Below are 14633 nucleotides of genomic sequence, written 5' to 3'. Positions count from 1 at the left end.
CGGCAAGACAAACGTCTTGATAAGCTTGCTGGAAAGTCCGCACGGTGTACGTTTCGAGAACGTGTATGTGTACTCGAAATCGTTGCAACAGTCGAAATACCGATATTTGGAGAATATACTAACACCGATAGAAGAAATCGGCTACCTTACGTTCTCGAATAACAGTGACGTCATTCCACCGAGCGAGGCGCTCCCGAATTCTATTTTTATCTTTGATGACGTGGCATGCGACAAGCAGGATACGATAAGAGAATACTTTGCAATGGGCCGGCACGCCGACGTTGACTCCTTCTATCTTTGTCAGACGTATGCAAAGATACCGAAGCATCTTATACGCGACAACGCGAATTTATTGATTCTGTTTAAACAGGATGGTACCAATCTGAAACACATATTCAACGATCACGTAAACACAGATATGTCATACGATGATTTCAGCAAATTGTGTGATACATGTTGGCAACAAAAGTATGGATTCGTGGTGATAGACAAGGACAGCGCGATTTCGAATGGTCGATACAGAAAAGGATTTAACGACTTTGCGATACCGAAACGCGGTTAGTTGTTGTCGACGCGCCGATTGAACAACGTTATCGCAACATGGACAGCGGCGAGGAGATTAGAGAGCGCGAGAGAATAGCAAATCAAATTGCGAAAACGAGCGATTCGATTCGCAAAAAGTATCACGCCTTGAAAACGGACAAAATGGAGGAAGATATCGCGTTGGAGAGACACTTTAAGCCCATCATCGAGCCTCTAAGGCAGATTGCCGAAAACACCGTTGGCAAAGAATCTGACGTGTCAAAGATTGAGAATGAAACGGCGTGGGAAGACGAAGAGCCAAAGTTCAAACGAAAACGACCAAACGCCTCGTTTAACGACTCTGTAATGGCTTCAACTCCGGTTACGTTGAAACGATCGATAAATGTGCCATCTAATTTGAGCGAAATAACCAAAATTTTACAACCGCATAAATCGAAACGATCGACAGGTCCATTGAATGAACCACCGATAACCTCTGCGCCTTCCGTGCGGCCCACAATACTCGAATCACTCGCAAACGAAGATGTTTTCGAAACCACGGATGACTCACTCGTGACGTCCGTTCGACAGCAGTTGCAAACATCTGAAGGTCGAGAAACGTTGCGAGATCACTTTGGTCTATTGGGTCAAAAGTACGTCGGGGCAGTTCTGAGCGGCGATCAAGAAAGCGGTATAGACACCGTATACGGCGTTTATTTCAGCAACGATGGAATGATGCTCGGTAATAAACGTTTTGACGTGAACAACGCGGACAACATAATTATCGACGGCATACGATACGCTGGCACACGCGGTCTTTACGAGTTGATCTTTAAGAAATTTCCCAATGACGATATCTACACGGTGGACGATATGCAAACATACAAGAGCATTCTGTTGACGACGAGTGCTCATAAGCGCAATTATGATGCTCACGCTCGAATAAATGGCAACAGGGGATACAAGTACACACAAATAATCGCACCGTTGATTTCGGGTAAAAAAGCTGGAAAAGGTATACCGCGTGCCATGACATTAAACGGCAACAAGATCGACCATATAATTGCATCGTCGATTTCGGGTAAAAAAGCTGGAAAAGGTATACCGCGTGCCATGACATTAAACGACAACAAGATCGACTATGTTCATTGGGACGATCCCAACGAGCTTGTAGATCGTCTCCGATTGCTCGAAGCTTCGCGCCTAGCGGGTCACACCGGTCACGATAACGAGATCCTGTCGATTATCGAGGAACTTCGCGAGGCTGGACTTATTATAAATTAAACCGCGCGTCGGCGAGTCGTTCAATCAACATCGAAATGCCGATCAACAAGTTTGGTATATCGCTCGGAAGAGGCGGTGCGGAACCGTACTATCAATGGAGCGGATTAATCAGAAATTACGTGCGCGATAACGCTCTTTGCATGGTCGCCACCGACTTTGACGCGAAATCGCGCAAGATTCGACGGATAGCGCCGCCTGTAGATGATGGCGATGCCGCCAATAAACGTTACGTGCAGCAGAGCGTGCAAATTTTGAAAGATCAGCAGGATGAAATCGAGAGAAAGATGGCCGCATTCCAGAATAACGTGCAAATTACCCTAAACGAACTTCAAAAGATGATTCAAGATGTAATTGCGAATCATCGCGAATAGATAAGAACGTACATCTGATCTCTGCGTCAGTTGCGCGTCAGCGTCATGGCTAGTAAGAAGCAATCAACTGAGAAACGGAGGCTGGTGGAAGAACTACACGCTCCTGCGAGAAGAAATTTTTCGCGAAGACGCGTCATAGTGCGCGGATACGATGACCTGTGGCAGGCGGATGTGGTCGAGATGCGTCCATACACGCGATTCAACAGAGGCTACTACTACATACTCACCGTTATCGACGTGCTGAGCAAGCACGCATGGGCCGTACCGCTCAAGGCCAAGAGCGGAACCGAGGTTACTACGGCGATAGCGAAAATAATTCGAGACGGCGGAAGATGTCCGAAAAATCTGCAGACTGACAAGGGCAAAGAATTTTACAACGCAAACGTGCAGAAACTCTTGAAGAAACATAATATCAATCACTATTCGACCTATTCCGTAATGAAGGCATCGGTCGTCGAACGATTCAATCGCACGCTCAAGAACGATATGTGGAAAATGTTTACGCTCAACGGAAATTACAAATGGATCGACTCGCTGCCGGGTCTCGTATCGGATTACAACGCGCGAAAGCATCGAACTATCGGTATGCGACCCATCGATGTTACCCCCGCGATCGCCGACAAGCTCCTAACAACGGTGTACAGCCACGTAAAATCGCTGCTCCCGCGCGATTCAAAGTGGGCGACTCGGTACGCGTGAGTAAATTCAAGACAATCTTCGAGAAAGGATACACGCCAAATTGGACCACGGAGGTGTTTAGAATCGTCAAAGTGCAGAAAACTAATCCCGTGACGTATCTGTTGGAAGATTCCTGCGGAAAACCCGTCGCCGGCGGCTTCTACGAATACGAGTTACATTGCGTTGCCAATCCCGACGTGTATCTCGTTGAAAAAGTTTTGCGCAAAAGGGGGGATGAGGTTTATGTAAAGTGGTTAGGATTTGATAATTCACACAATTCATGGATACACAAGAATAATGTATTGTAAAAATTTATTACAATATAAAAACATATTATACATACAAATGAGTCATTTATTTACATAAATATCTAAATGTATTTACAATTGTATTTTACAGTGGTATTTTATAATGCCCCCATGGCAGCGTCTCGGTAGAACCGGGTATAATGTATCGTTTATCATCGTACGGACTTAGAGCTATTTTCGTTTCGGACACGGTGTATACCTCGTGCTGTTTGGATCTTATGCAGGTCTGCTGTCGTGTCATTTCAATTTCGTCGCGCAGACACCGCGTGTAATCGTCGAATGTTATCGACCTGGCTACGACGTTACTCTTAACACCTTTAGCTTTTTTCGTATCTTTCATACCGTCTACTCGCAAGGCGTACATCTTTGCTCTAAGCCCGACGAATTCGGTCATTATCGCACCGTTATTTTCGTCTTTCATTAAGCCCGGAACTTTTTTATTGGCGAGTGGGATACCGTACGCATTATCGACCGCGTAATCGCTTGTGTCAAATCTAATAATGTGGCGCTTTATGGTGTCATACACATCTTCGCACTCGATGTGATAAATGAGACTGTCAGTATCGGTGTACGTGACTTTACACTTGTCGCGATACAACGGTAACATGTACTCGTGATGAAATTCGTACAAACATGTCTTGGATATATCGAGGATGCACATACCCACGTAGATTGGTTTGTCGAACTTCACCTCGAGTTTTCGCATTTCTATTGCTACTAAATTCTCCGAAAAGACGCTTCGGCTATGAAAATTTGGTTTCGCGATCAATGCCTCCGCGCCGTATCTACCCTCCCAATGAGTCACGAGTCGCACGTCAACGTGATTGCGCACATTCTCCATGGTTTTGCCAAACACAGCATTGTTCATCAATTTGTATAAATTTTTCTCGAAATCATTCTTGGCCAATGTTCTAAATTTCGTATTAAGTTCTATATAATCGCGAAGCCATGGAGATTGCGCGAATTTCAATATGCGGTGAATCTTTGATATACGGAGACCGTGACGAGTACACTGCTGCAGGTTGCGATAATGTATTACATAACGTTTCTTATCGTATAATGTTGCGAGGAGCTTGTCCTGCCGCTTACCGGGTGGTTTATCACGCGTCGGACAGAATGGTAGGTCAGTGTGCGCGTCGTGAAGATGTTGCGGATATTCCAAGTCGACTTCGAGAATGTAGCCTATCGTGGAATCCACCGCAACATCCATAACATTAAAATCGGTTACGTCGTCGACCCATTGAAAATCTGCGTAAGGCAATGGTTGACACATTGCCCAGCCGTATAAGTTGTTTACGTCAAAATACATCAGATATGACGACGGTTTCGATGGATCGTACGACTGCATGTACTTGTTGTTGGCCAGCGCGTATCTGTTTGAACATTGACTCAAACCGCCGCGTATACCGCGTTCGATAAACATGACCATGTCAATGTCGGTGAGCAATTCGAAATTGATACGCGTATGCTTCAACATAGCGTCCCACGTAAAACCTGGTAGAGTATAATAATATGCCGGATCGAGTCCATAACTCGCGACGCAGCTATCGCGAAAATTTTCAAAGATATCGGCCAACAGCAAGACATCGGTTTTGAGATATAAATCGCTGTAGTCACCGAGCGTTCGAATGGAGAACCGCTGCCAGACGTTGACGGCGTGCGCGTAATCGCTCTCGGATACGGTGTCACCTGTCAATGAACTATAAAACGAGTCGCGCGGTGGTAAACACGAGTCCTCCAACTTTTCGACGCAGTCAATGTACTCATACGGAAATACGCCTTTTCGTGTCAGCAAATCAAATTTTCTGCGGATATTTTACAAAATTCGCGTTGCAATATTCGCAGTTTATCCTTGCTTAGATAAGATGCCAATTTGTTGAGACTAGCGGTGAGAAACTTGTACGAATCGATAAATCGCAATTTGACGCAAGTTTTCTTATCTTTATCTTCGGTGCTTTTAACGTTTTTTGTAAATGAAATGTATTTCTCTTTTGTAATTGGGAGCAAGTCTACATGTCCTTCGTACGCTGTTGCTATTTCCGTTATAATAAAATGTGCGTCGTAGCCAGATAAATTATGAAAAACTATGGGAATGCAATGCGAATCTTTGTAGTTTAGATTACAGTTTGAGTGCGCGGGACCTCTGTACTGACCGGTCAGATGACAATGATCGCGTACTCGCACGTCGTCTGGCTCGAACGGTTTTTCGCACACGTGACAGTGCGTTGCGCTGTTAAACTTTTCCCACTCGTCTCGCGTGAAATTCGCCATGGGTATATTAGTGGACAAGATTGTCTTTACGTCGTGAGCTAAACGTCTTAGCTCCTCAGCGAACCACGCGACGCAATCCTTATCGCGACGAAACCGATACATTGATAGCGAGTCGTCGTACGAGCAGCGCACGTAGTACCCTATGCTAAACACGCGATGATGTTGATATGTGTACCTGGACGTTTCCGGATCCGCTTCCATCTTCTCCAGGGTACATTCAAGGTCGGCGTATACGATAAACGGAACTCGTTCCTTCCTGCCGTGATTTTTAAAGGCCAACCACTTGTCGTTATCGCTCGGTAACTTGATCGCGCAGTCGTTCATCTCCTGACAGTCGACGGTGTGGGCTTCCAATTTCTCGCTGGAGCTGAAGTAGTGCAAGCATCTGTAAATAAAGAATTTTTTTTAAATATATTTTTACGTAAAAATTATTTTTATTATTTATTAGGATGTATACTCACCGATCGCAAAAGTATTTTTTGTTCTTTTTCTTGCTCAATTGCGAGCTCACGATGCGGGACAGGTTCTTGATCCATGCAAAATGTCCCACGTTGTCGTCCTGCATGTACAGCAGATTTACATGTCTGTTCATCTTTCGACCAGTAACCCGTATTGGCAAGATCGCAAGTTCCTTGTTTTTTTTCTCGATACCGTACACATTGATGGAGATGTCGTTGTGATCTTCAAACCGTTTAATTTGATCCAACGTCATTGGAAATTTAATGTTTGTAAGATTTAGCACCGACGTGTAATGAGGATACGACGATTGCAGATCTGCATTTCTTTGGGTTGGATGCAGAGCAGCCACCACTGACCATGCGAAACATGCATTGCCCATTGATCGCACGTTTATCACCGCTCTCTTCATTTTAATTTCTCGCGGTATTTCCACAAAACACCCCGCGTGCAATGGATTATATTTGTTTATGTTAACTGTCAAATTAAGTATACGCGACAACGCCCATCCGCTATCACGTTCCTGGAATTCCTCCAGCGATGCTAGGGTAGGCTCGATGACGTGTCGCTTGTACCACTTACACAGATCGGACTCACGAAAGAGTTCATAGTTTCTCGTTGCGATACTTTTATTCGCGCGTTTGTCACCCGCAACAAATTCACCATTAAACATTGTGTTTATTTTTACATTGTCATGTCGTTGCATGACGTTCCGCACATGAATGAGTACAATGTCTCTCGCATCTTTGAGAAATTGATGAGGGTCGATGTGTTTGGAATTTATTACCACACCGGTCAGTATACGACTTTCAAAAGCCGTATCTATCTCGCGCCATCTGAGTCCTGTCTCACTCGCACTGTATCCTGCACCCACATGCACAAAACGTTGACGTACCGAGTCTTTCAGACCTTCGAGTCGTGCGATACAGGCGACCAACGACTGTTTGAGACCGATCGATAATCGTGGCCGTTTAATTCGGCTTTGTTCTTCCAACGATTCGATAAACTCGTCGCATCGTTGCTCCCACGCGGCAAAGTCTTCCCTCGAATTTAAAAGGGTGGATTGGTCCAACAACTCTTGCTCCATGTTCCTCTTTCTGACACAATTTGTTGCACTCGCGACTTCCAGTCCTCGACTACTAAGCGTATCACCCAGATTCATCAATTTATATTCTACTAATGATGCATCGTTTGTTTTTTTATCATATCTAATTTTATCTCAGCATCCGTACATTTACGCCTTCCGAAAAATCTACGATTTGCAGTTTTGCACGTGTGCGATGAAATCATTGCGAGACACGTATGTTCATGAAAACGATATCGCGCCATTGACTTTCGGTGATTTGATCTGTATCAATGCAGCAGCCGTACATCGGCGCTATTTGCAAAATTTGCAGTTTTGCACGTGTCCGATGAAATCATCGCGAGACATGTATGTTCTTGAAAACAATAACGCCCCATTGACTTATGTAAAATTGCAGAATTTGCAGTTTTGCACGTGTTCGATAAAATCATCGCGAGACACGTCGCGACATGTTCTTGAAAACAATATCGCGCAATTGACTTATGCGAAATTGCAAAATTTGCAGTTTTGCACGTGTTCGGTGAAATCATTGCGAGACACGTATGCTTTTGAAAATAAATCATATTTGATGCTATTGCCCGATGAGGTGATCTCATCACGAATGTTCTTGACAAAGATATCTCATTTAACATATATGTGGTGGTGGTCACCATGCAGCAGCAGCCGTACAATGGCGCTATTTGCAAGATTAGCATTTTTGTACGTATAAATAGTCTACGAGGATTCTAGAGCGCAGTCAAGAGTTTGATACGGTTCGAGTACGTCGCAAACAGCCTCCAGTTACGATGTACACTCATGGTGCGAACTACTACGTTCCGATTCAGGATGAAACGTGCGAGAAACAGCACAATGAGTAAGTACCGCTAATTTTCGTATATGCTTGTGCAAAAAAAAAACTTTTATAAACATAATTGTATTTTTTCAGTTTTGATAAACCCCGCTACACGCCTCGTATTTTGGGAAGGAGATTTGCCTTGACATCGACAGCGTATAAATTTTTGGATGTCGGAATCAACGCGGGACCTATGTCCTCTGTGGATATACATATTGGTGATAACCGAGGCAATCGGATAATTCTGCCTCATGCAACGTGGGTGACATTCATCGAAAAACGTGCAGATATTCAGCGACTCGTGCAGTCATCGGCGCCATCATCGCTAGCGTTTCGAGATCTGGAACTCGTTAAAATACGTGACGCAGATATTGTAAAGTTGACATCGTGCGACACCAGCCTGTACATGAAACCGTCAACCGTACTCTTCCTGTTCGAACTAGAACATTGCGTCGAAAATGTATATTTTCAACTATGTCAAAATGTTCACGGCGTAAGTGAAAAATTTAAACAATTTGTAACAATTTTACGTCAAAATTGTATTACCGATAAATGTAATGCAGTTAGAAGCTTGCATGAAGTTTATGATAAAAATTCGCTAATAGATTGCGAACTGTTGGCGTATGCTGCCGATACTATTGTGTATAATGCGCTACATGATAAATAAATGCATATAATATGGTTAAAAAAAAATTTTAATTATTTTTCCTTTTCATTTACCGTTCATCTCATTCCCTATCATTAGAATTAAGCTGTCTTCGTTTATCGTTTACTTAAATGTAATATTAAAAATTAAATATATATATTAAGATCTAAACTATTAAATATCGTCGGCGAAGAAAAGATATGCGATCGTGGGCGAGAACGCGAACGGGGCCGGGAGCGAAAGAGACCGCGAACGGGGGAGAGGGATCGCGCGCGACCGTGAAGACGCGCGCGAACGGGGGACGGGGGCGCGAGAGAACATCTACGAGGGGGAGATAACGCGAGCGGGAGCGTGCCGTGTGACGTCACGCGGACCGACGCGGCCGTTGCACGCGGACTCCGCGGCGCGGCGAAAACGCGGTCGCCCCTCCCCGCGGCGCGGCGAAAAGGCGAACGAGGGTCCCCTCACCCCGCGGACCCCTCTCCCGCGGCGCCCGAAAACGCGAACGCGGGTCCCCTCACCCCGCGGACCCCTCTCCCGCGGCGCCCGAAAACGCGGTTCCCCCCTCCCCCGCCCGCGGCGCCCGAAAACGCGGTTCCCCCTCCCCCGCCCGCGACGCCCGAAAACGCGGTTCCCCCCTCCCCCGCCCGCGGCGCGGCAAACAACGCGGTTACCCCCTCCCCCTCCTCGCGGCGCCCGAAAACGCGGTACCCCCCCCCCGCGGTATACCCCCCGCCCCTCACCCCCCCTCGCCCACATTTCATTTAGAACCCGCCTAGCTTACCTACTACTGATCAACGACATCTTGCTTTTTGCAAATAGGATTATTAATCACACAATAGTTAGTTAATTCGACTCGAAAAACGAGAAAAATTATCGAAGAATTCATTTCTTTGACGTTCATAAATCAGTTTTCAGCAAATAAAAATAATTGCTTCTAAATGAAAATTACTTTTAATTTTTTTCTTATTTTAATTGCCGTATAAATAATATTAATATTTTCTAAAATTAATATCTATTACATTCTCTTCTGCATAATCGAAAAAGGAGTTGACATAAGAGATCGTGTTTAAGCATTACGTAAATTGCATAATAATTGCTCATTTCACTTAATGTTTAAGAGTCTGGTTCGTTATTTTCCAGGATTGTGTCTAAAAGAAACAGTAAAACGAAACGATGATGACATGTATGTACAATTAAGAATTTTTTTCAACAATTTTTTTACACATCGGCGTCGATAAAAACAACCCGCTCGTTATATTCTTCTCATGGTGGAACTTTCTCTCACGGAGTAGATACGCGAATTGATGATCTTAAAATTGATAAACAGTATTACAGAAAACAATATTAGAAAATGCTGTATATTCTTTTCAATAGAAGGTTCTGCAACTGAAAGAATTAAGCAAAACATATATTTCTTTTAACAACCTTTGTCGAAGTAAAAGAGTATCCAGAACGGAGGTTGTTTTGAGTAGGGGAGACCGGGGCTAGACCGCTAACGGGGTAAATCCGCCAAATCAAATATCTCGGAACCTGTATATTGTGCGAACTCGCTATTAACATTGTAAACGCTGCTTATGGTACCCATGTGACCAACGGAGTTTCAGCAGGTTACCTGCCGTGTTATGATTTTTACGAGGGCAAACGTGTTTTCGGAAGGTGAAAGTGAAATTTTCTGCGCGTGGAAATATTGTAATATCTGCAATAATATTTGCTCTCCAAATCTCGAGGTACGTGATTATAAAGAGTAATGCATGCTGAACACGAATCCAGTGTAGTTTTTTCATTATCGTTAATGTCTAATATTTCGTGGGCGATCAAACCTGAAACTTATGTTTGGGGCTTATCCGCTAGTAAGCACCCGGGGCTGGTCCGCTAGTCTCGTCACTGTGGCGCGCCGGGCGCACGACTTCAGCTCACGGCGATTTCAGGTTAGGTTTCCCTCAAGCGTGATTCTGTCTTCCCTTGCACGTGCGTCAGTTTGTGTAGGAGGGAAATGGTACGCACGTATCGTCGCAAAACGGATGTTTTGGCCGACCGAAAAGATGGCGGACCGTTGTTTTCGAGATCGCTCGCGCTCACGGCACGTCGGCGAGGTACGGCGAGACACGGCACGGCTCTGAGATCCCGCGATTTCCGCGCGAGAGTTGACATGCCGCGCGCGCGGTAGATCGTCGTTGTTGGTCGTTGTGTCAGTGACAGTCGCGCGTGCGACCGCATCGTCCAGCGTTCGCCGCATCGTCTCGGCGTCATTGTCGCCGCCGTTGTAGTGGTGGTGGTGTCGGTGGTGGTGGTCGTCGTCGTCGTCGTCGTCGTCGTCGTCGTCGTCGTCGTCGTCGTCGTCGTGGTGGTGGTCGTGGCCGTCGTCATCGTCGGCGCGTCGAGGAATCGGCGCGAGGACGCCGTCGAGTCGGTAAAATGGTCGCGCTTCACCGCGAGTTTTTCTAACCCCCCTGTCGCTATTTATCGCTCACCCGCGAGAAACGCGGCTTGGTTAGGTTGCTCGAGGGTCCGCGCTGATCCTATGGCACCGGAACGCCGTCACGCGTGTTCCCCGTGGTTGCCCGCGTTGACAATGTGACGTGCCGTTGGGGAGTTTACGATTTGGTTAACCTCTGTATTCACGTGCCTAAATTGTTTTATGAAATAGGTAAAACAATTATTTTTTAATGTTTTGCATAAAAATTTGAAATAAATTTTTATTTTTCTCTTAAAAAACAATTATTAAAATGTATCCTATCATTTTTCAGGATTAGATGTACAGTCGTTCACAGAAAGGTTGCAACACTTTTTTTTTGATGATTTTTGGAACGCGCAGAAATTTTGAGATCGCGATCCACCATCTCTGTATACACGTAGTGAACGGTTATGATAGCTGTCAAAGTGAACTATACGTTTTCCAAACATGCCTGCCTAATATCGGTCCAGGGGCCCTGCAGCCGAGAGAAGATCCCAGTACTAGAGTGAACAAAGACATGCACATCTTAATCCCACAACGAATTTCTACAAGAGATTCGCTCTGGATTGCAGCGGACAACAGATTGCGATTGATCTGTTCTTACTGAACAGTCAATAGTAATCAGCGATCTGGCAATTTTATGTAAGTAAATCTATCTCCTCAACTTAATATAATTATAATAAAATAATGATTTTGTACTAAAACTGAATTTGCAAGTAATTAATTTTTATAATTGTAATTTTTTAGAAAGATTACTTCATCGTTATTTGACGAGAAGGATTGGCTTTGAAGCATTGATGTGGTTTCGCAGTCTCAGCATCCACGTCTTCCACGGCAGCTTCTTCAATCGACTGATGTCCTCTGCTTGCCGAACATTAATCCAGACACCGGTTAATTTTACTGTTATATTAATTATGTATTAATATTATGTATTAAAATTAATATGTTATTAATTAATTTTAATGTTATTAATTATGTAATTAATTATTTAATTAAAATTAACATAACATATGACACAATATATTAATATAATTATTATAAATAATTAATATAATTAATATAATTATAATAATAATTAATATAATTATTATAATAATTAATATAATTATTACAAATAATTATATTAATATGTTTATATTACATTAATTTTTAATGTTACACATGTCTTGAAAATAAAAATTAATTTATCAAATAAAATTGTCTATTTAGCTTATTCTTTTATACTAACCCCGATATTACAGTATCCAGTTGATATCTTAAGATTTTCCGCGGCGCACAAGATACATTTCGCGAACCTCCACCTTGTATAGTTCACTTTGACAGCTATCATAGCCGTTCACTACGTGTATACAGAGATGGTGGATCGCGATCTCAAAATTTCTGCGCGTTCCAAAAATCATCAAAAAAAAAGTGTTGCAACCTTTCCGTGAACGACTGTACGTATATGTATTGAAAATGCAGTGTAACGGATTAACCCCGGGTGGGGTGGCGGTTCAACCCCGGCATTTTTGAGATTTCAATTTTTGCACTGTTGTCGTTTTTGCTCTATACCGGTTAAACAAAGCAACGTAGATAAAAATTTCCTGTATAAATTTTGTAGTTAAAGGTTCACTCTTTACAGTGGTATACCACATTTAACTACAATTATTTATTTTGTTGTTAAAAATCGGCACCGAAAAAAAACTAACGGTCTAGCCCCGGTCTCCCCTACTTTTTGCTCTTTTAAAGCCGACGTTTCAGTGCGATACTTGTAGCGTCGCGTCATCGCACTGCTGTAAGCACTATGCAAATAATCGACTATAATAGAATTAATTATCCACCTAAAAAAAGACATTAAAAATGTAAAAAAAACGCCAAGTATATTTTAGACAAAATAATTTTTAAATAATATTAGACAAATAATGAAAATATTTATTTAAAAAACACAAAAAATTAATATAATGGCATAAAAAAGAAGTAAAATCAAATAAGCATTATTCCAAGTATATTTATTAGAGCAAGTAATATTATTTAAAAAACACAAAAAAAAATAAATATAATGGCATGAAAAAGAAGTGAAATTAAAGTATTATTCCAAGTATATTTATTAGAGTAAGTAATATTTCGCAAGATATATATTTTGTGCGTGAAATTGAATTTAAAGAAATATAAGTACAATATTTTATAAACTATCTCTCAAAATTGCTGTAGATTTAATTAGGATGCATAAGACATTTAAAATGTATGAAATACAACGACATGATAAAATGAGAAGATATAAAATACAATAGAGAGCGTAATAAAAGGTGCTGTGACAGGAAAATTAAAACCCTTTTCCTCGACATCGACACTCGATGTTCAAAATCCTTTCCCTCGACATCGACGCTCGATGTAATGATCGATCCGACAAAATCTATAAAATACCGACTGTACGTCTTCTGTTGCCCGCGCGGCATGAGCGCCGAGCCTTGTAAACCGTCGAGACGGAGAGCCAATAGCGTGGCCGCATGTGACGGAATATATCGACCCTTATAACGATTGGTAGGATCGAAGGGGGTGGGCGCGTGGTAGCGGAACGACCGAGAGAATCGAGAGATCTCGGGGACTCTTCCGTCGGTCGTCGGCGGGATCAGTCCTGCGCAAATTAGAATGTAATCCGTAGTGCGTATCAGCTGCCTGCCGGTTCCGAGTAGACTCGACGATATGAATTTGTCATCAATACTATACTTGTGTAGACGGTGTACGTCTAATGATTGTGAACGAGTTGCGTGGGCCGTTTGCGGCGAATAGCGATGTAACTGTAACGTAAGTCTAACTATTTCAATACACTCATATATTGCTTGCTTATCTCTCTGATTTTCTTTTGACTTTTTCAATATTCCTTGGGTCACCCAATCGAACCATCTCATTGCGAAACTCAGAACTTTGTTAATTTCGGAAAAATTAACTGGCGCCCAACATATTAATTAATTGCATTTTGAGCCCCGACAGCTCCGACCCAAGCCGCGTCGGGTGAAAGGGTTTGTCGTAGAAAAAATCCTGTCTCAGTGCAGACATTGAAAAGAGTTTAGTTGCATGCATCGACAATAAGCACCAAATTATGTGAGAAACAACAATCGAAGATGGACATAATCTCCAGCAGCATCCTTGGCGTGCCCGGCGTATTGCCTATAATTTTAACAAAAAAAAATTTGAACATTACTTCCTCACAATTTTCAAGTATGCAAATTATAAATTTGCACGTTGCTTAATCTACATTTTATTTCGCTCATAAAGCTTCCTCTTATGAGGAAGCCTATTTTTTTTATGTATATTCTTATGAAAAAGTACACTCAACTTTGATGGTTAACACCCAAAGTTTAGTGTTTGTCATCAAAGTTAAGTGTCAACACTTAAATTTAGATGTAGATTGAGTGTTGACCATTAAGGTTTAGGTAAGTTGTGGGTTTAATCCTCAATAATGAGTGTATATTGAGAGTTTATTCTCAATGATAAGTGTAGGTTGGGGATTAAGCCTCAATGTTTAGTGTAGGTTGGAGATTGATCCTCATCGTTGGATGTTGGTTTGGTGTTAACAGAGTGTTAACCTTTAATGTTCTATGTCGATTTAATCAGTGTCGCCATGATCCTTTTATCGTTGGGTGTCGTTTAAATGTTATTGTGTTAATCTTCGTTAAGTGTCAATTGACGACTTGGTTTTTTGGAAAAGTGTTTCAGATAAAAGTTAAAAGGTTCGAAGAGGGC

At 42.7% G+C, this 14633-nt stretch overlaps 1 protein-coding gene and 1 long non-coding RNA gene across 2 annotated transcripts; both read left to right on the top strand.

Moving 5' to 3' along the window:
- Positions 1–6484: 6484 nt before the first annotated feature.
- LOC139785607 (uncharacterized) lies at positions 6485–8493 on the top strand. The gene is made up of 2 exons (XM_071724787.1): positions 6485–7827; positions 7900–8493. The coding sequence occupies exons 1-2, from the start codon at positions 7760–7762 to the stop codon at positions 8471–8473; spliced, it is 642 nt and encodes a 213-aa protein (XP_071580888.1). The 5' UTR covers positions 6485–7759; the 3' UTR covers positions 8474–8493.
- Positions 8494–11211: 2718 nt separating this feature from the next.
- LOC139785609 (uncharacterized) lies at positions 11212–11863 on the top strand. Its single transcript, XR_011722008.1, has 2 exons — positions 11212–11552; positions 11658–11863. It is a non-coding gene; the product is annotated as an uncharacterized lncRNA (long non-coding RNA).
- Positions 11864–14633: the final 2770 nt, after the last annotated feature.

Source organism: Temnothorax nylanderi, unplaced genomic scaffold (assembly GCF_030848795.1).
Source record: "Temnothorax nylanderi isolate EJ_2023f unplaced genomic scaffold, tnyl_v1.0 TNYL_tig0842_pilon, whole genome shotgun sequence".
In the NCBI taxonomy this organism is placed as follows: Eukaryota; Metazoa; Arthropoda; class Insecta; order Hymenoptera; family Formicidae; genus Temnothorax; species Temnothorax nylanderi.
Note: the sequence above shows the minus strand (reverse complement) of the source record. Positions and strands in the feature narration are given on the sequence as shown.